The sequence below is a fragment of the Drosophila erecta genome, unplaced genomic scaffold (assembly GCF_003286155.1).
Source record: "Drosophila erecta strain 14021-0224.00,06,07 unplaced genomic scaffold, DereRS2 tig00000021-arrow-pilon, whole genome shotgun sequence".
Taxonomy (NCBI): domain Eukaryota; kingdom Metazoa; phylum Arthropoda; class Insecta; order Diptera; family Drosophilidae; genus Drosophila; species Drosophila erecta.
In genome coordinates, this window is record NW_020825198.1 from 3,344,264 (window position 1) to 3,366,480 (window position 22,217).

The 22,217-nt window shown below is 46.6% G+C and overlaps 5 protein-coding genes across 14 annotated transcripts in view; 1 reads left to right on the forward strand and 4 right to left on the reverse strand.

The window, feature by feature from the left end:
- Nucleotides 1-188: 188 nt before the first annotated feature.
- LOC6543674 (importin-7) lies at nucleotides 189-5,243 on the reverse strand. The gene is made up of 10 exons (XM_001971336.3): nucleotides 4,820-5,243; nucleotides 3,810-4,045; nucleotides 3,254-3,751; nucleotides 3,015-3,191; nucleotides 2,596-2,741; nucleotides 1,745-2,542; nucleotides 1,456-1,679; nucleotides 1,073-1,383; nucleotides 545-1,017; nucleotides 189-481 (listed from the first exon to the last, which is right to left on the reverse strand). Exons 1-10 carry the CDS (start codon nucleotides 4,907-4,909, stop codon nucleotides 285-287), a joined length of 3,150 nt encoding a protein of 1,049 aa, XP_001971372.1. The 5' UTR covers nucleotides 4,910-5,243; the 3' UTR covers nucleotides 189-284.
- A 157-nt stretch (nucleotides 5,244-5,400) lies between these two features.
- On the forward strand, nucleotides 5,401-7,790 carry LOC6543675 (actin-related protein 3). The gene is made up of 6 exons (XM_001971337.3): nucleotides 5,401-5,670; nucleotides 5,761-5,941; nucleotides 6,004-6,318; nucleotides 6,626-7,162; nucleotides 7,228-7,311; nucleotides 7,375-7,790. Exons 1-6 carry the CDS (start codon nucleotides 5,627-5,629, stop codon nucleotides 7,468-7,470), a joined length of 1,257 nt encoding a protein of 418 aa, XP_001971373.1. The 5' UTR covers nucleotides 5,401-5,626; the 3' UTR covers nucleotides 7,471-7,790.
- Nucleotides 7,791-8,000: 210 nt separating this feature from the next.
- On the reverse strand, nucleotides 8,001-11,044 carry LOC6543676 (transcription factor 25). 2 transcript variants are annotated; one of them, XM_001971338.3, is made up of 6 exons: nucleotides 10,731-11,044; nucleotides 10,276-10,652; nucleotides 9,342-10,208; nucleotides 8,953-9,279; nucleotides 8,671-8,900; nucleotides 8,001-8,387 (listed from the first exon to the last, which is right to left on the reverse strand). In XM_001971338.3, exons 1-6 carry the CDS (start codon nucleotides 10,884-10,886, stop codon nucleotides 8,227-8,229), a joined length of 2,118 nt encoding a protein of 705 aa, XP_001971374.1. In that variant the 5' UTR covers nucleotides 10,887-11,044; the 3' UTR covers nucleotides 8,001-8,226. The 2 variants fall into 2 exon arrangements, with proteins under 2 accessions (XP_001971374.1, XP_015013454.1); XM_015157968.2 differs by having other exon boundaries at nucleotides 8,001-8,599.
- A 274-nt stretch (nucleotides 11,045-11,318) lies between these two features.
- LOC6543840 (vesicle-associated membrane protein-associated protein A) lies at nucleotides 11,319-12,216 on the reverse strand. The gene has a single exon (XM_001971339.3). The coding sequence runs from the start codon at nucleotides 12,110-12,112 to the stop codon at nucleotides 11,414-11,416; it is 699 nt and encodes a 232-aa protein (XP_001971375.1). The 5' UTR covers nucleotides 12,113-12,216; the 3' UTR covers nucleotides 11,319-11,413.
- Nucleotides 12,217-12,418: 202 nt separating this feature from the next.
- Nucleotides 12,419-22,217, reverse strand: part of LOC6543841 (sterile alpha and TIR motif-containing protein 1) — a 45,022-nt gene continuing 35,223 nt past the window's right edge. For 3 of the 9 annotated variants that reach the window (XM_015157964.2, XM_015157961.2, XM_015157967.2), the window contains 7 exons: nucleotides 21,628-22,018; nucleotides 16,475-18,400; nucleotides 16,234-16,413; nucleotides 15,995-16,164; nucleotides 15,634-15,851; nucleotides 14,350-15,277; nucleotides 12,439-12,639 (listed from right to left, as the gene is read on the reverse strand). In XM_015157964.2, the coding sequence (XP_015013450.1) occupies nucleotides 12,555-12,639; nucleotides 14,350-15,277; nucleotides 15,634-15,851; nucleotides 15,995-16,164; nucleotides 16,234-16,413; nucleotides 16,475-18,400; nucleotides 21,628-22,018 (3,898 nt within the window). In that variant the 3' untranslated portion in view covers nucleotides 12,439-12,554. Of the gene's footprint in view, nucleotides 12,640-12,687; nucleotides 12,991-14,349; nucleotides 15,278-15,396; nucleotides 15,852-15,994; nucleotides 16,165-16,233; nucleotides 16,414-16,474; nucleotides 18,401-18,722; nucleotides 19,301-21,109; nucleotides 21,410-21,627; nucleotides 22,019-22,217 lie in introns of those variants that run through there. The other 6 variants (XM_015157965.2, XM_015157963.2, XM_015157966.2 and 3 more) reach the window with 5 other exon arrangements.

Genomic DNA, 22,217 nt, shown 5'->3' on the forward strand with positions numbered 1-22,217 from the left:
ATTTAGTTGGCCGCCATGGCCGAGAAATAGGAAATAAAATATAAATCTACAATAAATATAGTGCGGTCTCGACGCCGCTCGATCGATCGATCTGATTAATCGACCGATCGTCGCAGCATACATTGGTACACGGAGTGTACGAAAACCAGGAGAATGCCTATAAAGCCATCATCAGCATGCCAGATGTATTTTGTTTGATGTTTTTGTTATTTTTGGAAAGAATATGAGAAACAATCAAGTCAGAAATCGAACCAAGGCTCTGGTGATCTGGTCAATTCAGTTTCTTAGGAGCCGAACTTAAAGGAAGTGGGCACGGCGGTCTGCGGAAAGGCGAAGCCACCTTGCTTCTCGATCAGCTTCGACTCCTTGGCGGCTTTGCGTTGGTCGGCGGTCAACACCACTTCTTGCAACGCCTTGGCTTGCTCAGGTGTGAGGTTGGAGGTCAATAGCGCATACCAGGCTTGGTCTTGTGCAGAAAGTGCTGAGGTAATGAGAGGTCGGTTATTTAGTTTCTCAATGTTGCAGAGAATGCAACCCAACTTACCAGTAATAACTTCCTTAAACGTCCAGTACTCATCGATGGCGCTTTCGTTCTCCTCATCGTCGATGGGCGTGGTAAATGACTCCAGTCCAGTCTCGTTCAGATCACCCACAGACTCCTCCGCATCACCGTCCGAATCAGCATCTTCGTCCTTGATTTCTGCTTTCACTTCGAAGCCTGACTCATTGCCCTTCGTTTTGGCGAATTCCGCCAATTTATCCAGATAATCGGGCGCCATTTCGTCCATGTCATCCTCGTCACTGGACAATGCCTCCTCGCAGTCGTCACCGTCCTCCTCCTCCTCTTCTTCCTCTTCCTCCTGAGCCCGAGACTCGTAGGCGCGCTTTAGTCCATCGAAAAGCAAAATAAGTGCGGGCACAATCTTTCCAGCCACTTCACTCAGAACCTGGGGCTTTGCTTCGCCCAGCGAAATGAGGGTGCACAGACCCAGGACGCAAAGCTTGCGATCGTGGATGCTAGAAAATGTAGTAATAAACTATCTAGTTCACCAACAAGTTTTTGCATTCTTACCCTAGGAAACAGTCCGTGTCGTGAAGCCACTGCTTGATGAAGTGCGCGCTGATAGACTCGTTATTTTGCTGGGACATTTTGTCCAAAATGGACAGCAGCAACTGGGGATTATAGTAGAGTGCCGCGATTACCACTTGCAGGCACATGGTGCGCAGCTCTGAGGATTGAACCTCGCGAGTTAGCCGGGACAGAGCCAGCTCCACGAACATGTGTATCACTGAGTCGATTTGACCCTTGCACTGCAAGATAATCACTTCCATCAGTTTGGCGGCATGGCACTCTGGATCCTCGCCAGGGCTACCAGTAAGCATCTAAAAGAAATAGTATGTTTATTTGGGGTATCGAGGTCCTGGACACATTTCATTTTAAGAAGAGAAGCTTACCGTTTTGCACATGTCGAGAATGGCCAACAGCCTGTTGGGATTGGAGAGGAAAGCGGGCGTGTCGACCGTCACATAGTTATGCAGAGCAGGCATAATGTCGATGAAGTAGTCGATACCGTCCTTCTTGAACACCTGGTAGATGAGCTCTAGCATCTGCCACATTTCGGGGGAAATGGCCTTGGCTGTCAGGTCGTAGACCAGCGAAAAGGTTTCCTCATAGAAGTCTGAAGAGATGACCAGATATTTACAAAAGATATTTACGATTGAGGAACACCCACACCCAACTCACCAGTAATGTTGTGCTGGAAAATGTGTCCGACCACATTAATAACGATCGGGTGTAGGTTGATCAGGACATCGGGGTGCTCTTCCATCACACTGAGCAGAGTTTCGATGGTGTTAAGCAGGCTCATGGCTGTGATGGCCTTCTCGTCGGACCCCTCCTCAGATTCCAGGACCTTGCTGAAAGTCGTTGCCAGGTGTTGGCAGATTTCGGTGGCCACCGGCAGCAATTGCTCAGTGAAGGTGCACACGATTTTTTGCATTACGTTGGTTAGATCTTCGTTCTCCGTCTCTCGAATGATGGTAAGCAGCTCCTTGGTGATCTCCTTGATTTGCGCCTCCACGTATTGCGGCGCCTCGTCCTGGGACGATAGGAACATCTGCAGACCGATGGCTGCCTCCACTTTGACGGGCAGCTCCTTGTCGGTAAGCAAGGCGTTTGTGGTCAGACGCATAATCTCGGCCAGCACTTGGGGATTCTTGATCTGGACGTCACAGAAATAGTGCAGCACCCAACAAGCACGCGCCCTCATGTGTCCCGCGGGATTTTGGAATTCTGGGAACACGTAGGTGGTCAGCATGGACTCCACTTGGTCGCGGTACAAAGCCTTTTTCAGGAGTACGTCCGCCAGCGTTCCAATCATGTGCAATGCACCATCTTTCTGTTTGTTGTCCGCATTCGGAGATGTAATTATCTGCATAATTGTGGCCATGGCCTTGGGCAAGATGCCCTTGCGTTTCTTGCACATAGAATGCAGCAGAGATTGGGCAGCCGGCACAGGTGTGGCATAATCTTCAAATATATCTATTTGGAAGTGGTTAGTAATGTAGCTTAAGTGCTCTAAATAGATTCCTTACCGAACTTAAGGCGAATGTACTCGTAAGGATCGCTTTCCCAGAGCTCCTGATCAGAGTCAGTAAACGACATGATGGGAAAGATCACATCCTGGATGACGGCCACCATGTGGGGCTTGATAAGCTTCCAGGTGTATGCGTGGCTTACCCTGAGAAAGGAATAAATTGCATTTAATTACTTGTTGGGTTTTTGTATTGATTGGTCTCTACAACAATCTGATATTCTTCGCTTATATTTTTACATTTTTCCAGAGAATAAATTATAAGCACTTATCAGCTTTAAAAATTGTCTGACTTCCTCCTCCCTATCATAGATTAGGCATGACCTACAGGGAAAATTTTTAAAAAGTCCTAAACTACCTTGAAGAACCAACTAACTTCTGAATGTTACAAAAGTTTTTTTTTAATACTAATTTACTTACGCGTTCTTCAGATAGTTGAGTACATCGGTGAGGACGCGTGGTGAGACGTAGACTCTGTTTCGGTACTGGTCGAGGATCTTGAGGAGCACCTCTAGGACGCCCTGGCTGAACGTGGGCAGATACCACTCTGCGAATTTTTGGTACTTTTCACTAACCACATTGCTGGGACTGCCATAACTGAATATATACATGTCATATTAGTTATTTTGACTATAAACATTATAATGCCGTCAACGTACCGCTCGAACATGCGAACCATAATGTGCAGGGCCCACTTCTTGGTCTTCCAGTAGGGAAACTCTGTTCGCTCGTCATCGTCCAGGTGCGAGCTATCGGGCACTGCGCGATCAGCCACCTGACGACAGATCTCCATCCACTGCGAGAAGATCTCCTTGGTAATGAGGTCCAGTGGAAGGGTGTATTGCGTGAGAGCATAGTAGATCTTGAGAATCTGCTTTTGCAGCAGCACCGATTGCTCGGACTGCTCAGCCAGCAGTCGCACCATCAGCTGGTAGATCATGGGCAGCAGTAGGTTCATTGCCTCATTTAGCGGCGTCCTATCCTCGTGCCGCTTGTACTCGTAGGTCTTGACCAGCTGGTACATGGTCACCAGAGCTCCGTTCCAGCCGTTGACATCTTGGTTTTGCAGATAGATGCTGATGCTGTCCACCACCTGTGGCCAGCGGCCGGGGAAATCGCTCTTGATGATGTGATTTACGCAAACAGACAACTGGACCCTGGGCACAGAAAAAAAAAATTAGCTCCCTGGAGAGGATTTTCAATGGATGCACCCACCTGATCAGCTCGGGGGCATGCACAATAGCATCTACAATAGCGCCACGGATCATGGCCCTGTCCTGTTCGTGTATGGAGAAGGGTATCGGCTCCCCTGGCTTTGCCTCGTGGTCCGACCAACTGCTGTTGATCAGATTCTTGAGGTAGACAGCTCCGGCCTGGCGCACCGGCTGCTCCACCGTCGTCTGCATAACGATCTGCAGTATGGTGGGCACAAATCCGATGATTTTGTGTATCTGTTGGGGTTATAATGTATAGAAATGAAATATAATGTATAGATTTCTTTACACAGCTGTTTTTGTGGGCGGGGTTAAAGGGGGCGAATTGGTCAAATAGCGATGGCAGAAGCACTTTAAATTCCGTTCACAGAGCTCGTTTAATATGGAAGAGCCAAGAACAACTGCTGGCCATAAATGCTGATAAAGTTAACTGACAAGGAGGGTTGGTGGGTGTTGATTGGGAGGGGCATGCAAATCGTTAGATGCTGACTCAGTCATAATGAGCATGCCTCTACAGTGGGGCCAAAGCAAATGGTCAGTGGGGTGGGGTCTAATTAGACTGGCCGCTTTGATTGCCAACATTAAATTCCAAAGAGGATTGCGTAAGCTTCAATTAAAGGGCTATCCGGCGATATCTCGAAAGTCTCAATTAATTATTTATTAGCAATTCAATTGATTTCCGAAGAACCAAGTGAAGACCGCAGTGCAGCGGTACTAATTTGCATATATAGACATAAATAACATACATGTGCCTCATAGATATCGACTTGTTGCCTGTGGGGCAACAACATAGAAGTCGGGATAATGGTAAACACATAAAGGGCAAACTTTTTGACCGATATCGGCTTACACTATCCACACCCACATACTTGCACAGTGACAAGAGAAAGGGAGCGAGGGAGGGAGGTTAAAAGCGAACAATTAAAAAAGCACATGGTTTTCAGTCGATGGCGCCACCTCAAAGACCTTTCGAATTTAAGTGGGGGCGTTTATTTTTGGGGGTAAGCTCACCTGGGCCAGTTGATCTTCGGCCGCCTTGCGCTGATCCGGATTCGGATCAATAGTTGCGCGCAACAGTTCCGTGAGTTTTTGTGCCTCCATTTTTGCTACTCTTGCCTGATTCCACGTTTCGCCGGTCTATCTGCTGCACGTCGTCGTTTGGCGGTCACCTTGTGCCCACTGTGCACCCGCTGCTCTTGCCTTTATGTAGACCTTGGGTTTATGCTAGCCGCACAAGTGGCTCCAATGTGGGGGCCAAATTGCAAATCTCTTTTCCGGAGGAAAAAACGTGGAAAAGGCTCCACACACGCACACACACACCGCCGAAATTCGCGAGACGAACGAAGCGTAGAAGAAGAAACAGCGCCAGGCGGTGTTGAATAACGCCGCCTTGCATTGCGCCCTACAGGGCTGCAGCAAGTTCTCCGATAACAGTTTAGCGTAAAATTCGAGCCATCCTATAGCTATCTACAAAAAAGCTTTTAGCATTGAAAAACTAGCTACCATTTTTAGATAGACCATTTGCTTTATAATGAAAACGAGTAGCTGTAAGAAACAGACATTTTCTTGTGTCGTTCTAACACAGTTTCCGATTAATTGCCATTCCAGTTGCATTGCCAATCGATGGTTGATCGAATGGCCAATCGAATGTGTGTGTGACGAAGAGCAAAGTGACACATAGTTGGAGGTGTGGTTGAAAATATATAGAAATCCGGGTTTATCTGCAACCGAAACGAACGGAAATTGGTGTCAAAGGAGAGCGAGGATCGCAACTGAAGAGCTTTAACAGGCAGCAAGGCAAAAGGACGAGCAGCGACCATGGCAGGCAGGCTACCGGCATGCGTAATCGATGTGGGCACCGGGTGAGTTTTTAGCTTCGATTGCCCGTGGGGGTCTCCAATTGGACGGAAAGGAGGTCGTCGGACTAACACTCTGTTTGCCTGCAAATTCAGCTACTCCAAACTGGGCTTTGCCGGGAATAAGGAGCCGCAGTTCATTATTCCCTCGGCGATTGCCATCAAGGAGTCGGCCCGAGTGGGAGACACCAACACACGGCGCATCACAAAGGGCATCGAGGACCTGGACTTCTTTATCGGCGATGAGGCCTTCGATGCCACCGGCTACTCCATCAAGGTATGCTCTTGCGTCTGTTGTCATTAAACAACCGCATCTCATATATGATGACATTCCAACAGTACCCGGTGCGCCATGGTCTGGTGGAGGACTGGGATTTGATGGAGCGCTTTCTGGAGCAGTGCGTCTTCAAGTATCTGCGCGCCGAGCCTGAGGATCACTACTTCCTGCTGACTGAGCCGCCGCTAAATACACCCGAAAATCGGGAGTACACGGCGGAAATAATGTTTGAGACGTTCAACGTTCCTGGTTTGTACATCGCCGTCCAGGCGGTGCTTGCCTTGGCCGCTAGTTGGGCCTCCCGGTCCGCCGAGGAGCGCACCCTCACAGGCATCGTGGTGGACAGCGGCGATGGAGTGACGCACGTCATACCCGTGGTAAGTAGCACAGCCCTTATCTTATCAGCAGAGTTGGGTTTGCTTTGGATACGGTAACACTGTTTGGAAAGAAAGAATCAAATACCGAAACAGTCGTCGTTCATTCGGAGTTAATTTTAAACGAAATATAATCTCAAAAATTGTTTCCAGTTTTTGTTATTATTTATATTAATATTTAAACACATTTAAATGTGTGTGTGTTAAAATGCTTATTCGAGTAAAAAAAAGGGGTATTCAGAAACATATCTAAATAAAAGAGAGTATTGGTTATAACCATAAAAATATATTAACCTGATTTCATTTCTAGGCTGAGGGCTACGTAATCGGCTCCTGCATCAAGCACATTCCCATTGCTGGCCGTAACATCACCTCGTTCATCCAGAGCCTGCTGCGCGAACGGGAGGTGGGCATTCCGCCGGAACAGAGCCTCGAGACTGCCAAAGCGATCAAGGAGAAGCACTGCTACATCTGTCCCGATATCGCCAAAGAATTTGCCAAGTACGACACGGAGCCGGGCAAGTGGATACGCAACTTTACGGGCGTGAACACGGTAACCAAGGCGCCGTTCAATGTGGACGTGGGCTACGAGCGATTCCTGGGTCCCGAGATCTTTTTCCATCCCGAGTTCTCAAACCCTGACTTCACCATTCCACTGTCGGAAATAGTGGATAATGTTATTCAAAACTGCCCCATCGATGTGCGGCGGCCTCTCTACAATAACATTGTTTTGAGCGGTGGATCCACAATGTTCAAGGACTTCGGCAGGAGGTTGCAGCGAGATATCAAGCGATCGGTGGACACACGTCTACGGATCAGCGAGAATTTGTCCGAGGGACGCATTAAGGTGGGTGATATCACACCTGCTAGTGAGTCATACTTCTAACTTTGATTACGACGTTTTCGTTACAGCCAAAACCCATTGATGTTCAGGTGATTACGCATCACATGCAGAGGTACGCCGTATGGTTTGGAGGTAGCATGTTGGCCTCAACGGTGAGTTGTAGTGGTTAAAAATCTGTAAAATCCTGTCTATCTCAATCTTCTTGCCGTTTCTAGCCCGAGTTCTATCAGGTGTGTCACACGAAGGCTGCTTACGAGGAGTATGGCCCCAGCATTTGCCGTCACAATCCTGTCTTTGGTACCATGACATAATTGATCCGATCCAATCGGCTTGCAGCATGATTATTTGATTTATTTTTCCATTTGAAATTTAATTTGTTCTCCAACCATATATATATAATGCGTCTCGGTATTCCACGCTAAAGTATTAGTAATTATTCTTTTCTATATGTGTTTAGCTACTAACTCTGTGTAAATCAGTTTCGTTCTGTTCAATTTCGTGTGATTTTGTTAGGCTAGCTATAAAGCAACAACTCCGATGTCTGCCAGTTTAACACCACTACTTAAGGTGCATTTTTTTCTAGAAGTCGACTTTTATACCATACTCAAACACGATCACACACAGTCACACCAATCTAAGCTCTTGGAGAAATCCCAGCTCTATACACAATTAAATACGAAAACGGTCTACTTGTCATAGAAATATTTATAATTGCAATAGCTGCAACCAATACAAAAACTGAATGAACAAAAAAGGAAAAACGAAAAGAAATATTGATGAGAAATCTGTTTGTTATATTGATAAGCGTAATTAAAAAGGCATTAAATAAATCAATAAAACATTCTTTAAGCTCACACTTTTGCCGCATTTGATCTAAAGCTGGTACTGGAAAATTTTATTCAATGCATAAGTTTTGTATGTGTTCAAATTGCTCTATGTATTGTATATATTAATTTTGTGACGGTGTCGCTTAGCTGGGAAAATAGCAAAAGGTGGTTTCCGAAAAACATGTTACATGCTACAAATCCGAAAAAACGTTGTTACGCCTCACGTAATTGACAAGTTGACTAGTCTATGTAGTCACTGGAGCCCTCCTCCTCGTCGTTGCTGCTCGTGGATTGTGCCGCTGCCGTTTCCGGCGAACGCAAGTGCTCCGCAATCCGGAAGTTTTGCAGGAAGTCTCGCATCGCGTCCATCATTAGAGTTAATGACTGCTGCAAGCCAGCTTCTGCAATATTTTTGGAGAAGTGTAACTACGATATCCGATAGCGATTCTTTTGGAATTTCGGAAAAAATTGTAATTTAGATGTTTGTCGATTTCATAAAATGGAATGAAATTTAAATACCGCATTCCGCCAAGAAAAGTTATTGAACGAAAACTAATGTTTTAATTAAATGTAGGGAAATGAACGAAACGAAACATATTCTATGATCCATGCTCTGTGACGATACGGTGGCGACAAAATGGTTTTATCTCAAGATATTTGTAATAAATAAATCCTCATACGAACCTTCTCCTTCACGGACGGCTCCAGCGACGCCGGCAGCTCCTTGTTCAATGCCCGCTTCAATATTAGCATCGCCTGCGACTGCTCCTGCACCTGCTGCTGCTGGTCCTCCTTCTTGGGGCTGAGCATTTGCTGCCAGGTTGTTGATGTTAAACGAAGGCAACAGCGATTGAAAAAACATTGATACAGAATTGTTCGTATTCGTTGTGGGACTGCTGCTCGACGAGGATTTTCTGGAAATGTTGATTTTTAGAGTTTATTGACTTTGGGACTCGATCGACATACCGCTGGTAGCAGTTAACGCTATTTGGTGGCGGCAGTGGATCGTAGGTCATGATGGCTTGCTTTTCCTTGGACACGAATACCGCCAGCGGAACTTTCTCCTTGTAATCGGAGAGTATGACATGCCGCAGAATAGGCCTCGGTGGCGTTCCACTATACCGCAGTGATCGCTTCTCCTTGTACTCATTGACCAGGGGGTCCTTGCTCTCAATGCGATCTAACACTATGTTCACGTTGGACTCCAACCAGGGTAGCACCTCATTCTGACGCCAAACGACTCGTGCACGGCACACATACAGACAAACCAACTGGTGCAGGGCTGGCGATTGACTGGTGAACAAGATAAGGCATTAAATTCCACTAATCATTCAAGAAGATAAGACTCCACTTACTTGCCCGACACATCCGCAAAGAAGTACGATGAGGCCAGCACCCTCTTGTCCGTTTGAACCGACATCTCGTCCAAAAGGGGACGCAGAACACCCGGGAACATTAGCAGGGCGTATTGCAGAGCCTGGTTAGAGCGTTCACAAGCGCCATGGAGCGTGTGTAGAGCCAAAGCGTACGAATAGGCCATGTTGGGCAGCTGATTAAGGTTCCTCGCCGCATTATACTCTTCATAGAACTCCACCAACCATCCAAACTGCTTGCTGCGCAAGGCATAGTAATCAATGACTAGAATCATGGCAAGGGGATCAGTGTCTGGCTGGAGACTCAAGAGCAGTTTGGAGATCTCGAAGGCTGTGCGGCTGCAAGCTCGTTCCTCCAGGTACTGGGCGTGCTTAAACAGCACAATGTAAAAGGAGCGATTTTCCTGCCTCCGATAGTCCAGTCGGCAGTTGCCAGACGTCAAACTGAAGTTCATGTGCAGCGACGATTCCAGAAGGAGAAGGGCGCGCTCAAGGAGTTCGGATGCCAAGGCAAAGTCTTCCGTCATCTTACATACTTCGCTGAGTTGGACCAAGGAGTCGACATGATAAGGGCAGCGTTTGATAAGTGTGATGAGAAATTCCGAGTCAATGCGCTCAAGAGCAGAAAGGAACATTTGCTGCACTCCCTGGTAGTACTGGCTATGCTCGAAGGCAAACCACTGAACTTCCGACCCACTATCTGTGATGGATTTAGAGGACACCGATGGAGAGTCGGGGGCGGGCAGCAGCTTCATAGTGATGGTGTTTTTGGTCAGTGCCGGCCACGAATCCTTGGCGGAAACCATGTAGGTGGACTTCAGTGTGGGCTTCTGCCTGCCGCGCTTGGTTCTGCGAGAAAGTTTGATTGTAAGTAAGTATAGCGGGATAAAAGATATAACTCAAGTTGCAAGCTTACTCCACTTTTACCACCCGCTTGCCAAAGGTGCGACGCATCTCGTTCTGCGGATTGAGGTGCCGCAGCTCCACGGCTAGCAGTTTCTTGGTGGCAGAGGTCCCGGTGGCAGCCGATGCCACCTGCTTCGCCGATTGTCTGGGCACCGCATCGTAGACCTTGCCAAGGAGCGGATCCACCTTCTCGAAGTACTTGTCGTGACGCTCGTTATCCTCGCTGCTGATGTGATTCCCACTGGACTTGACCTTCTTCTTGCGCTTCTTTTTCTTCTTCTTGGCCGCGCTGGCACTTGCATTGGGCAGTGCAGCAGATGGGTGCTCCGTTTCATTGTCATCTTCCTTGAACTCACTCTCCGAGAGACTCAAGCCAGGTTGATTGAGCTGAAAAATTTGATGTGAACGAAGGGGATTACGCAGCTGAAGCGGTGATGAGCTGGCTATTATTGAATAGCGGCCTACCAAATCGAATGGATTAAGGTGCGACTTTCGGTCGCGTCGCATATCGCTGTCCTCCAGTTCATCATTGTCGCTCAGCTCCTCGCAGTCCTCGTCATCGGGCGGTGGCGCCAGCTTGTCAGCGTCGCCCTGCAGCTTCTTCAGCATTCGCGCAGACATCCTTCTAGTGTCCTTATATCCACAAGCCGGAATTCTATTTAATTAAAATACGTGTGTATTTCGCTGTTTTTTTCTTCACTACATTCCCATTCACACGGCTGCAGGGTTGCCGAGCACTGTGGCCACACGCGCTTAACAACACTGGCCAAGACAGGTGGTCCCGTCTTGGCGGGTATTGAAAGCTATTCTAAATTTTAAGAAGTGCTATGCACGATTTTCAGCTTGCTTTAGCTTATGGGGCTTACAGTCGGATTTGCCAGTGGAAAATATGAAAATTTTGAAGTGTAACTCACAGAAAAGTTAAGTAAATATAAATGTCTCATAATAAAATTAAATTGAAAATATTTAAAGTTTAATTTCATAAAACTGAGTTGACAAATTAATTTGTAGTGTCCAGGCAGTATATAAAAATAAAGTTAAGCAACCAAGAAGTCATTTAGGGCAAACTGTTTAATTGACAACAAATTTTCGTACAATTTGGGTGCAATTTACTGGCCCACGTTCTAAAAACAGCCATGATAAGGAAATCACAAAAAATTCTTGCCATAAAAGGCGCCTAGCAAAGCGGCCAATGTAGTGACGATAACAGCGGCCATGTAGAAGAAAGTGCAGCGTCCTAGGCGTGGACGACGTATAATAGCTTGGCCAGGACTGGTTCCAATAGTCTGGTCACGCAATTTGTAGATCTGGTCTTTGAGGGTCAGACGCTCGCTCTCCAGAAAGCCGACTTGCTTGAGCAACTTGGCCACCGGCTCATTGGCCTCCTGGGCATCGAAATGGACCTCGCCATCCATGTTGTCGTTTGAGGATCTAGCCGAACCTCCCACCTGACGGAACTCCTCCTTCGATGGGACCAGCTCACATTGGATCTTGGTGTCCCAGATATCCTCCGGCCTCTGCAGCTTCCAGAACTCCTGCATATCGGTTATGTCACCTGTCGCGTCGGCGGCTAGAAGAAGGAACTTGTGACGCTTCTGTATCTGCTCCTGAAGCATGGGCTGCATGAAAATGTCGACGGTGACCTTCTCCTCGGGCCCCAAAACTCCGATGTTGGGTCGCACGTAAAACAGTTTCGGAGTGGTGGTCTTCATCTTGAAGGCCATTCGCTGGGTCTTACTGGTGTTCTTGATGACCAGCTTTCGGCTTACCGAACGGCTGAATGGTCCCTCGAAGACGATCACATCGCACGGGTCTAGCGCAAGTTTGCTCTCAGCATTGTTAGGCATATTGAAATATTTATTCTTGTTTTTTTATCTTCAAAACTCGAAAGCGATATGAACTGCTCAATATATGAAAAATAAATGTAGCAAATGAACACGTTTCCTGACAATTCCGCAGCGGAAGTGACAAAAAAGGAATGTGGTACTTACTTACTTTTTCTTTCCAGGGCTGAATTAAAATCACATATTGTTTGATTTCGAATTAAATACTTTTTTTTGCGTAGACACACTGGTCGTGTTTTAAAGTCTTAAGGGCAGCACGATTCTAAATAGATTTTGTAATTGGCTTTAATAAATACCAATTAGATAACTAAATGCTTAGAGAACAAGATGATTTCAGTTTCAGTTCGCTCGTTTTATTGTTTTTATTCGTTTTTTTTAAGTATTTACAAAAATTCGACAAGTTTGTGTGACTGAGTGTGTGTCAGGTGGATGGGTGGTCCATCATTCACCAAAATATCATGCGTCCGGCGTTGGGGGAGGTGGCCTTGGACAGAATGATGCCCGACAGTTCCTCGTCCTCCATTTCGTTGCTGTTTTCGGATGGGAGGAGCGAATTAAAAAATGTTTGAGAGGACTTATTCGATTTACGCAATTTTATACACGTTTATTGGTATCGCTATTTGATTGATTGTTTTCTTTCTCATTTTTTTGTTGCTTGCTTGGTAATAAATAACAATGAATGTTGGTTGTCGAGACGGCGGATGCTGAGTGGGCGTCGAAATTGATCTCACGTGTGCGATGATGGGGTTTTTCGAAATCGAAACCGAAATCGATTCGATTCGATTTGGTGGGTGGATGCTTTTGTGGGCGGGTGCAGTACAACAGGCACAACGATAACAACAGTTACAACGGATTGCGGTAGCCAATTTCGCTTTTATGGTCTACAAAAAAAGTCCGGATATAGAGAAAGAAAAGGAAAGAGGAGAGAAAATAAAGTCATAAGATATTTACAAATAAAACATTTCGAATTCCATTAGAGGCAGAGGAACAAACACAAAATTCAAATGCAGAACGCAATACAAACATAGAACAAAACATATAGTATCGGTATGCAAACATGCGATTGATGATATAGTATGGACTGATTAAGCAGGGGAGCAGTGCTAAGTAGGGCCAATAATACACATTTCGTTTGAATTAGGTCACATTTTATTTCTCCTTTTTTTTGTATTTCGTTTTTTTTTCGGTTTTTGTATTCAACTTTAGGCACTATTTAAATATTAAATATATATTGCAAAAATCAATAAAAATATGCCTTAAAAACTCCTGCGCTAAAAATTAGGTTTGTACAGCATGTTTTGTCGTAAAAATTTTGCATTAAGTAAATTTCGATTATATGTACGTAGTTTAAATATCACTTAAATATTTTCGTTTTAAGCCACACGGATTAATTTAAAATTTTGCAATATCTAATTTACGTTTTGCGGACGGTTACAAGAACAAGTTGCATTCGCGAGAAATGTACAAATTTTTAAACATATTATATATAAATAGCATTTTAAATATAGAGTGTTTTCGTTGTCCAATGTATTTTGGTTTCTTGTAGTGTTTAGAATTAGTTGGTTTCTGTTTTGTGTTCTATAAATTAGATTTCGTATTTATGCAGTCGTTAATTGTGTTTTTCTTTCCATAAATTAGTTTTCGCAATGTAAATTCGCTTACTTATTTTTCAATAAAAAAATAATTATCAAAATCAACAACTAATCACAAGGCAAATAGAGTTTGAAGACAGAAAAGTAGGCGGGGGAGTGGAGTTCATATATATAATTTTTTTTTTGGGCAACGCAGGCGAGTTTTAGTGGATGCTTAGCGACACGAGTCAACGAATGGCGAGTAGAAATAGCGAACGAGTACCAACACCAGAGAAAGAGAAGTAGAGCCAGCAAGTGGAGGTAGAAAGGTTGTAAGGGTCCCCAGGGGAGGAACAATGAATGCGTGATTGGATGAGATTCTTTTTAGATGGCACAAATGCAGCGAGTGGCGAGAAACGGGTTAACAGGCACTTAGTGGGCGAGTGGCGAGTAACTAAGAGCACCTTTTCACGATCTGATTTCTTTCGAAGTACTCAACTCAAAGCTTTTATCCAAAGCGATACCATATTAGGCAGTTAAATCTACATGGAAATCAGTTCGTGAAATGATGGATAATAGTGATATGGAGCAGATAGCGAGTGACGAGCGACAAGTGGGGACATCGGGTCCCGGTACTTCTCGACTCTCCGCCTCCTCGTTATGGCTTACTTTTTTATCAGCGAGCGGACCTTCTTCATCGTTCGATTAAATATCGTCTTGTTGTTTCCTCCGGCACTAAAGTTGGAACCCAGAGACGAGTTGGAGGTCTTGTTGCTGGTCAAACTGGCTCCCCGATGAACCGAGGCCGATGCCCTCTGTTGATTGCCATGTCGCAGACATTCGTCCGGCTGATCCTCACGCTCGCTTTCCGTCGCACTCACACCCTCGGGACTCTGGCGTTCCCTGACCCGTTCCTTTGCGGGTTGTGGAGGTCTTTCTGGTGTGGGGGATTTTGAGGAGGAGCTGGTGTCCCTTCGTTGGGGCTGCGGGGTCATTGGAATGGCCAGGTTTTGCATACTCTGCGTCTCATTTGAGAGGTCGCTACTCGGTGTCAGCAGCTCTGCTAAAGTCTGTTTGCTGAGAATATGGTCCAGACTTCGGGACTTTCTATGCTGCTGGACAGTTCCCGGTGGAGATAACGTATGCTTGTCACGCCGCGTCACAGCGTCACTGAGTGGCGCCTCGGTCACCTCTTCTTCGGGTTGCAGAGTGCTTGTGGAACTGGCGTTCGTTAGAGCTGTACTCCCCGCCGCCACCTTGGCCGCAGCTGCTGCTATTCTTTGCTCAGGAGTTGAGCCCGCCTGATCTAGCAGCCCATCAACACTGTGCGATCGATAGCCATTGCCCATGCCGGAACCAGATCCATGTCCCAATCCCGCGGCGGAACTTCTCCGCGGAGGCAGATACGCCAACGGCATCATATTCTGCATTGATCCTGCTCCGGTTTTATGGAGCAGGGCAGCCTGCTGGGTGCGATAGGGGGTGAGGATCTGGGAGCGTTTCGAGGGCGCCCGGGAATAACCACTCAGCTGCGAGGTGCTGCCCCTTTGGCGGGCCGGTGAGGGAGATTGGCGGTACCTATTTGCCTGGTGATTAGCTGCGCATGAGACGGCGTTTCAAGCGATTTCGAGTGTGTGGCAATCAGAATTAAATCAATTATTAATTGGTAAGAGTAAAGAGTAATGGGTAGTGGAGTTGTAATGGGTTGCTTGAGTAGTTGAGTGAGAAAGTAGTGGTTGTATGGGGTAGAAAGTGAGAGAGAGTTGTACTAGAGAGTGTGACTTGAGGATCTCTGCTTAAGCCTAGAACATATTCGAGTTGGCTAGCTCTGTAAATCGTTAGCTTAACTTGGCTCACTCTACGCTGGAGCCGCTGGGGGACTCTGGTTAGAGCTTGAGCTTGAATTTGAGTTGGGAGTAGAAGTAGTAGTAGATGTAGTACTCGTTGGCCCACCTTGTCCGCTGCCATTGGCCGTCACCATCAGGCCATCCACCACACTGCCCGTAACGCCGCCACCACTTCCTCCTCCAGTTCCTGCTCCTGATCCTCCGCCTGCTCCTCCGCTCTGGTAGTCGGAGTCGTTGCTGTGCATTCTTTGGTATGAGACCGAACCGGGGGTGCCGGGCACCATCGCCGCAATGCGATCGATATTCTTTTCGCCGCGCAAAAATCTGCCGCATCAGAAGAATGGGAATCGTTTAAGTGTTTAGTTTTGAACTGTTCTGGGTTATTCAGGCATAAGGTAATCGGTAATGGAGTTATCCATCGTCCTAGTCCCGGGCTAATCCAGATCTAAATGCGTCGCTTAATGTACCTTTCGAGCTTATCGATGCATGCGTCCTGGTAGTCGTGGATCCAATTAACACCGTTAAAATGGGCCACGCTGCGCATGTCCTCGGGAAGTCGCTCCACCTCGGGCCAATCGAATTGCTGGTCTATGATGGGTATAATGTTGCAGTTCGAGTTCAGGGCAGCCACGATTTCCTGCGGAACGAGTATTCCATTATGAGTATCTATTTGTAAAATGAGTCGATCCGCAAATGCAATACTCACGCGATGCACCCAGTCCTTGCAGTCCTCATCGTTAATGCAGCGGTGCAGGGCATCGGGTGTTAATACTAAGACAAAGTTCTTTGCCTGCCGAATACTGTTCAAAAGGCCGTTGTCGAATTTGCCCGCCTCCAGGCGCTCCACGTCGATGAAGACGGAGAAACCACGCAGCTGCAGGTGAACCTGTAGCGGATGGGATCTTGTAAGTGAGATTTCACTCTTAAAACACATTAGGTATACGCACCTTGAGAAGACTGGCCAGTTGGGAGCCATTGGACCGTCTGTAGCTAACGAAAACATCCAGAGTCTTGGCCATATTCTCCTCCGACGAGCTGGGCAGCGAATTCTCCAAGTTTTTGACCGCATTAAGAATGCGCAGACGATGGATCGAGTTGTGGATGCCACACTCCGTCATCAGCATATCCTCGTTAACATGCGGCAGTGCACACTTGTCGATTCCAGCATTCAGCATGGCATACGTGTAGGTGCAGTAGTCAGTACCGATCTCCGAGAGAAATTGGTGCATCTTGGCCGTGTCCTTGGATGAGTAGTCAGCCATCCGCTTGAGATTTTGCAGCTCGCGTTCAAAGCGCTTTAGAAGGATTCCATTACCGATTCCAATATCAGCCCGGAGGTTATCCTGGTTGAGCTTCAGGAGAAGATCGCCATCCACCTGGGACTCGTTAAACTTGTCGATGTAGTCGTTGAAACCGATTTGCTTCACCCACTCCTGCACGTCCTCCACTGACCACAAGGGAACCTGCTGGGACAGCTTGTGCGGCACTGTCTCTCCAATCAATCTTAAAGCCTGAGCGGCGAACTTGGAAGCAATGGCATTTGGACAGCTGGCCACGTTCTTCAAAGCTTCAATAGCGTTGATCTCCCGGAAGATGTCGGTGTTACCCTGCTCCCTCTTGATACCCGCCTCCATGCAGAAATGGAAGGCAGCCAGATTGCGGGCCTCCTCGCGATTGGAACTCAAAACCGGAACCAATCGCTTTAGCCAATGCTTGCTTTGCCCATGGGCATGTGCCAGATTGGATCTCGCAAAAGCGGAGGGGTCGTGTGAGGTGACAAAGGGCTCCACCAAATCCAGGCATCCAGACTTCAGCACCTCGGCTTCAATCTCCTTGTTGGCTACCAGCACTGCAATGGCCAAGCAGGCATAGTACTTGATGTTATCATCGTTGTGGAAGGCCAATGGGAAGAGCCACATGGGCACCTTGCGTAGGATCATCTCCTCCTGGTTCTCGGCACCACCATAGAGTGATAAATTCGCCAGTGCACTGGCGCAGTGACGCAGGGTTTCCAAATCACTGGTGCGGCACTCGAAGAGCACGGCATCCAGGCCACCCAACCTTATCACATCCGAACAGGTGCCCTCCGAGTGTTTGAACAGATGCTCCAGGATGCCAGTGCCCACGCGGGAGTGCTCCATATTGGAGTTCTTTGTGCAGACACAGGCCACATTGACCACCTTATCCAGGCCATTATCCACCACATGTTTGCGATTCTCGGTGGTTAGGCACTGCTCAAGGAGCTGTGCGGAGGAAAACTGGAGATCGGGTTTAACGCAGTTCTTCATGAGAAGATCAAGCCCGCCACTTTGGCGCAGGGAATTGCACAATGAGTAGCCCAGCTCGTGACCATGTGTGGGCACTGCCCAGGCTCGCCGTATGACTTCGTTGATCTTCTCCAGGTACTGGGACTTCTTGCCCCCAACATCGTGGACGGTTATGGCACTGCCACCTCGCTCATCTTCTTGCAGGGAGCTCACTATCGAGGTCAGCATGTTGGAATACTTGTTGATGGTCTGCTCGATCTCCTGCTGTCCACTTCCTGCTGTCAGCGACTTGAGGTCATCCAACTTGAGATCGGCGAGCTTCAGCATTTGCCCATTCATCGCGGACATTTGGGAGGAGCTGGTGATCATGCTACTGCCGGTGCTGGAAACGCCCTTGTGCGACATCGAGTAGTTGGCCTGCGAGGCGGAGGATACATGTTTCTCCTGACTGATTATCCCGTTGGAGGTCATCGTCTGGGATTGCTGCGACTGCGATATCGCCTTCTTGTCCGCGGAGAAATTCTCACTTTGCACCGTAATACTGGAGGCCGCCACATTGTTGCTCGCCTGCTGTGTGATGTCGCCGGTGCGGAGTGAGAGGGCTTCCTGGATATGATGGGGTGTTTTTGGGAAAAAGGGTAAAGCAATTAGTAAGTAGACTTTGTATTGCAATATTAACCATAAAACTGTTATACGAAGGTATGTACACGTAATGCACGTACTATCGTGGTCATGGGAAAAACAATTGACGTACTTTTGATCTTAAGTCATTTGAATTGGGAACATAAAAACTGCATGTATAACAGTTATGATACTGTCATACAAACTGTTATACCTCGCTAGAAACCTTTTCTCATCATCGTACTGCCTCAATAGGTCACTAAATCTAAACTAAAGCCTAGCAAACGCGCCCTCATCCCTGTTATACCTTGCTCTGCTCCACCTCAATGGGAATTTCGCGTACATTTCTCATTTGATTGCAGTTGTGGTTATTGTTGTGATTGGGTGTTGTAATTGCTGAGTGGTTGGTGTTGTTGATGGGCGTTGGAGGTGGCGGTTGTTGTGGCAGTTGTTGTTGTGGTGGTGGTGGTGGCGACAGTGGACAACTGCTAATTGGCTGTGGGGGCGGGTTAGAAGTCTTACGTACTCTGGTGTGCGAACTAGAACTCGACGAGGATTGCGACGAGCACTGCGACGACGAAGAGGAGGAGGACGAGGAAGAAGTGGAGGCAGCTGCTCCAGACATTCTGGCAGCGGACGCAGTGGACATGGTAGTGGCTGTCGTTGAACCCGCCACCACTTGAATGGGCTGTGGCGGTGGGGAGAGCGGTGAATTGATTCCAAATCTATTTGAGGGCGTGCCCAGCGGCGGCGGTGATAATGGCATCTCCACAATGGGACTGGGCGACCGGGTGGGCGTGAAATCCGACTGACCGCTCGAGCGGAAGATGCCCTTGCGAACGGGCCAGGGTGCCTGATTGGACATTGTTTCTCTCGCAAAGAGGTGGCAGGTATTTCAATGCCAAAGTCGGCTAGGTAGTTGGTGATTATTTCGTTCCGTATATAACTTGTGTATGTACTTATATGCTTATATGAGTGCTGCTGTTTCATCCGCGTATTTTTTCCTCGCTATATACTTGGTATTTTATTTATTTTCATTCACATAAAAATAGCGCACAAATTGGCTACGTCGACGTCGCCGTCACCGTCGCCGTCACTTTCTCTGTGTGTGTTGTTTTCTTTTTGTTTCAGTGTATTCGGGTGCTGTTTTTTATATCTGTGTGTGACACTGACCGACAAATAGAACTTGTAATAATTCTACAGCTTAATGGCAATTAACAAGGCACTTGACAAAAAACGATGATACTATTCACATTGCAGGGCGGGAAATGACCGAATCGAACACTTGTTGAGCCAATTTTGCATATGGAAATGGGGGAAAACTTAACGAAGGCATTGGTAAAAGCTCACATAGCGCCGAAAGCGGTAGGCCATCTGTCTCTTGGTTTTCGACTATCCGCTTTTGATAGATATTTCTTTTATTTTTCAAGAGGATTTCATAAAATTTTTTATTCGTTCAGTTTTAACTTATGTTCTATGACATTTTCGTGCGGTTTTCCTACGGTGAGCTTATTTCAATACACTTTTCTTTATGACCACTTGTTTTTTAAAATTGAATTTCACCACTGAGTCGAATCAGTTTGTAACATTTTCAGCATTCGAAGGTCGGTTTCTATATTTTTCGAAAAGCGTTCCACCTGCGACAATATTCTCATACGTAAACAGAATCGCTGTATGCTTATTTTGTGCTTTAATTAGGAAGTCTTTGTCACTTGCGCTTTATTTGTATTTAGTACGATCTAGCCGCAGTCACACATCAGTTTCTCATATATGCAAATGATTATACGTTCCGTTCTATTGTATAATTCAACATTCGATTCGCTGAAACGCTCACGACGCTCGTCTGTCTGCTACTGAGGACCGCGTATAGCTTTGAGGCGTTTTATTCTAAATAATTTCGAAAATAAAATAAAGAGAGCACGTCGATCTTGTTTTTGCCATAGAACATATGAAAATTCGGAGCGTTAACTCGTGGGAAATAAATCAAAAAATCATAAATAGGGAGGAGATTGTGAATGGTTCTCCCATTCTCCATTTGTTTCTTGGAAATCATTATGTGCGTGCCTTTCCATGGGATTCTTGCAATTGACGCAAATGTCCTAAGACTATTTGGATTATTCGGCAATCCATGAAAATGCTATCAAGTATTTTCATTGCTTCTTTTTTGATATTTGAACCCAGGCACTTGTAGGCGGCACATGGAGCGTGGCCGTCTGTCTGTTCGCTTATATTTTGGCGGTGGGCCAAGCACAAGCAGCCCATCTAATTGATGCCCTCGTGTGAGATTTTTAGTATCTTTCTATGGATTGAGATGGTTTATGCTAAATAAGGGGGATCTTTAATGGACGAGATGTTGATGGAGAGTTTTGTGATGAGTTGCACTAGATGCTATATTTCTGCCAATGTATGTAACTTTTCCCTGATACACTGAAAAAACAAACGACCATCCCAGACATTTACAATATATGCATCAGGCAGGAATTTCATCATCCCATTATAAAATAATTAAATCTAATCAACAATTAATGCAAATCAACAGTGATGTAATGCAGCCGCCCCAAAAGCTGAGCTGATTAGATAAAATCTACTGTTGGAACTGTTTTTCCCCTACTTTGACGATTCCTGGTAACCCTGGGTAACAGGTGTAATGGCGAAAAAGTACAAACACAATTAGATATATGGGTTCTATTGTACCTGAACTCTTCGGAACATTCCGGTGGGCTTGTCCTGCTTGGATTTGCAATAGTTACGGATGAATTTGGTGCTCTTGAGGAGCAGGCACTTGTTCAGGACCATTTCACATTACTTTTGCGTCGAATGTTGCCCGCTTTTCGGCGCCAGACAATCGATTTTCTTTGCTACGCGAGTAAGCGGCAATAGTTTTCCACTGGACGACTTTCACTTTGGGACAGTTTTCACCCAGAACTAGGGTATTAACGCCATGGCGCTGGTGTCCCTTATGCGACCTTAACATGCACGCGATGAACTCCCAACTGAAAGGAGTGTCATGGTCTAACATGGTCTAGCGAAAGCTTTCAAAGGGGCTGACCACCCTTCGGTGGGAATAACTCCCCTTTTGTGGTGTGCCAAAAAGCTCCTAACGAAAGCTCTTGTTCTTGGGAACTGATTTAGGGGCGAGTTCAATGGTTGTTTTACGAAGGTTATTAACTCTGATTTCCCTATTGACTAGAACATACTTAACAGGAACTCACCTTAATAACGGCTGCATTCTCCTCCGTTTTGACACCATCCACCTCCAATCGGTTCCTCATCGCCGACGCACCCTTGCTTTCCTGATAGTCTATATCTCCGGCCTGCAAACGTTTCATCGCCGCCGAGTTGCTGGTGGCCTGCTCGGAACTGAAGCCATCGGTGACCACCTTGGTCTTGGACTCGGTCTTCATGCTCTTCTCCTGGAACTTGATCGTGTCGATTGTCTTGCTCGACCCGCTCAGTCCACTGGCACTTAGCTGGGCGGCGGTGGGATGGGTGAGGTTGAGGCCGCTGCCAAAGTGGTTATGCGGGCAGTCGTCGTCATCCGGCAGGGTCACGATCACATTGCTGTCATCGTCGTCCACCAGGTTCTCGAACGAGGCGCGAAGTCTGTCGAAAGAGGAAATATTTTAGAAATGTTTTAAATAGCTGAAGAACGCGAATGTCCAATTAACTTCTAAATGGAATATCTAACTTATAAGTTAGTTACTAACTAATAAGTTCCAGTTGCCAACGGACAACCTCATAAGAATTTCCACAGCATGTGTCACTATCACCGATGATTGACTATCTGATAGATAGGCAGTAC

Excerpts from the sequence above, each read along its gene's own strand:
- LOC6543674 (XM_001971336.3), bottom strand. The coding sequence starts at position 4,909 with ATGGAGGCACAAAAACTCACGGAACTGTTGCGCGCAACTATTGATCCG. Across the intron at positions 4,046-4,819 it reads CCGAAGATCAACTGGCCCAG|ATACACAAAATCATCGGATT; the intron begins GTGAGCTTACCC and ends TAACCCCAACAG. Across the intron at positions 1,680-1,744 it reads TTTCCAGCACAACATTACTG|ACTTCTATGAGGAAACCTTT; the intron begins GTGAGTTGGGTG and ends TCATCTCTTCAG.
- LOC6543675 (XM_001971337.3), top strand. The coding sequence starts at position 5,627 with ATGGCAGGCAGGCTACCGGCATGCGTAATCGATGTGGGCACCGG. Across the intron at positions 5,671-5,760 it reads GTAATCGATGTGGGCACCGG|CTACTCCAAACTGGGCTTTG; the intron begins GTGAGTTTTTAG and ends CTGCAAATTCAG. Across the intron at positions 5,942-6,003 it reads CCACCGGCTACTCCATCAAG|TACCCGGTGCGCCATGGTCT; the intron begins GTATGCTCTTGC and ends ACATTCCAACAG.
- LOC6543676 (XM_001971338.3), bottom strand. The coding sequence starts at position 10,886 with ATGTCTGCGCGAATGCTGAAGAAGCTGCAGGGCGACGCTGACAAGCTG. Across the intron at positions 10,653-10,730 it reads ACCTTAATCCATTCGATTTG|CTCAATCAACCTGGCTTGAG; the intron begins GTAGGCCGCTAT and ends CAAATTTTTCAG. Across the intron at positions 9,280-9,341 it reads TTTGCGGATGTGTCGGGCAA|TCAATCGCCAGCCCTGCACC; the intron begins GTAAGTGGAGTC and ends CTTGTTCACCAG.
- LOC6543840 (XM_001971339.3), bottom strand. The coding sequence starts at position 12,112 with ATGCCTAACAATGCTGAGAGCAAACTTGCGCTAGACCCGTGCGATGTG.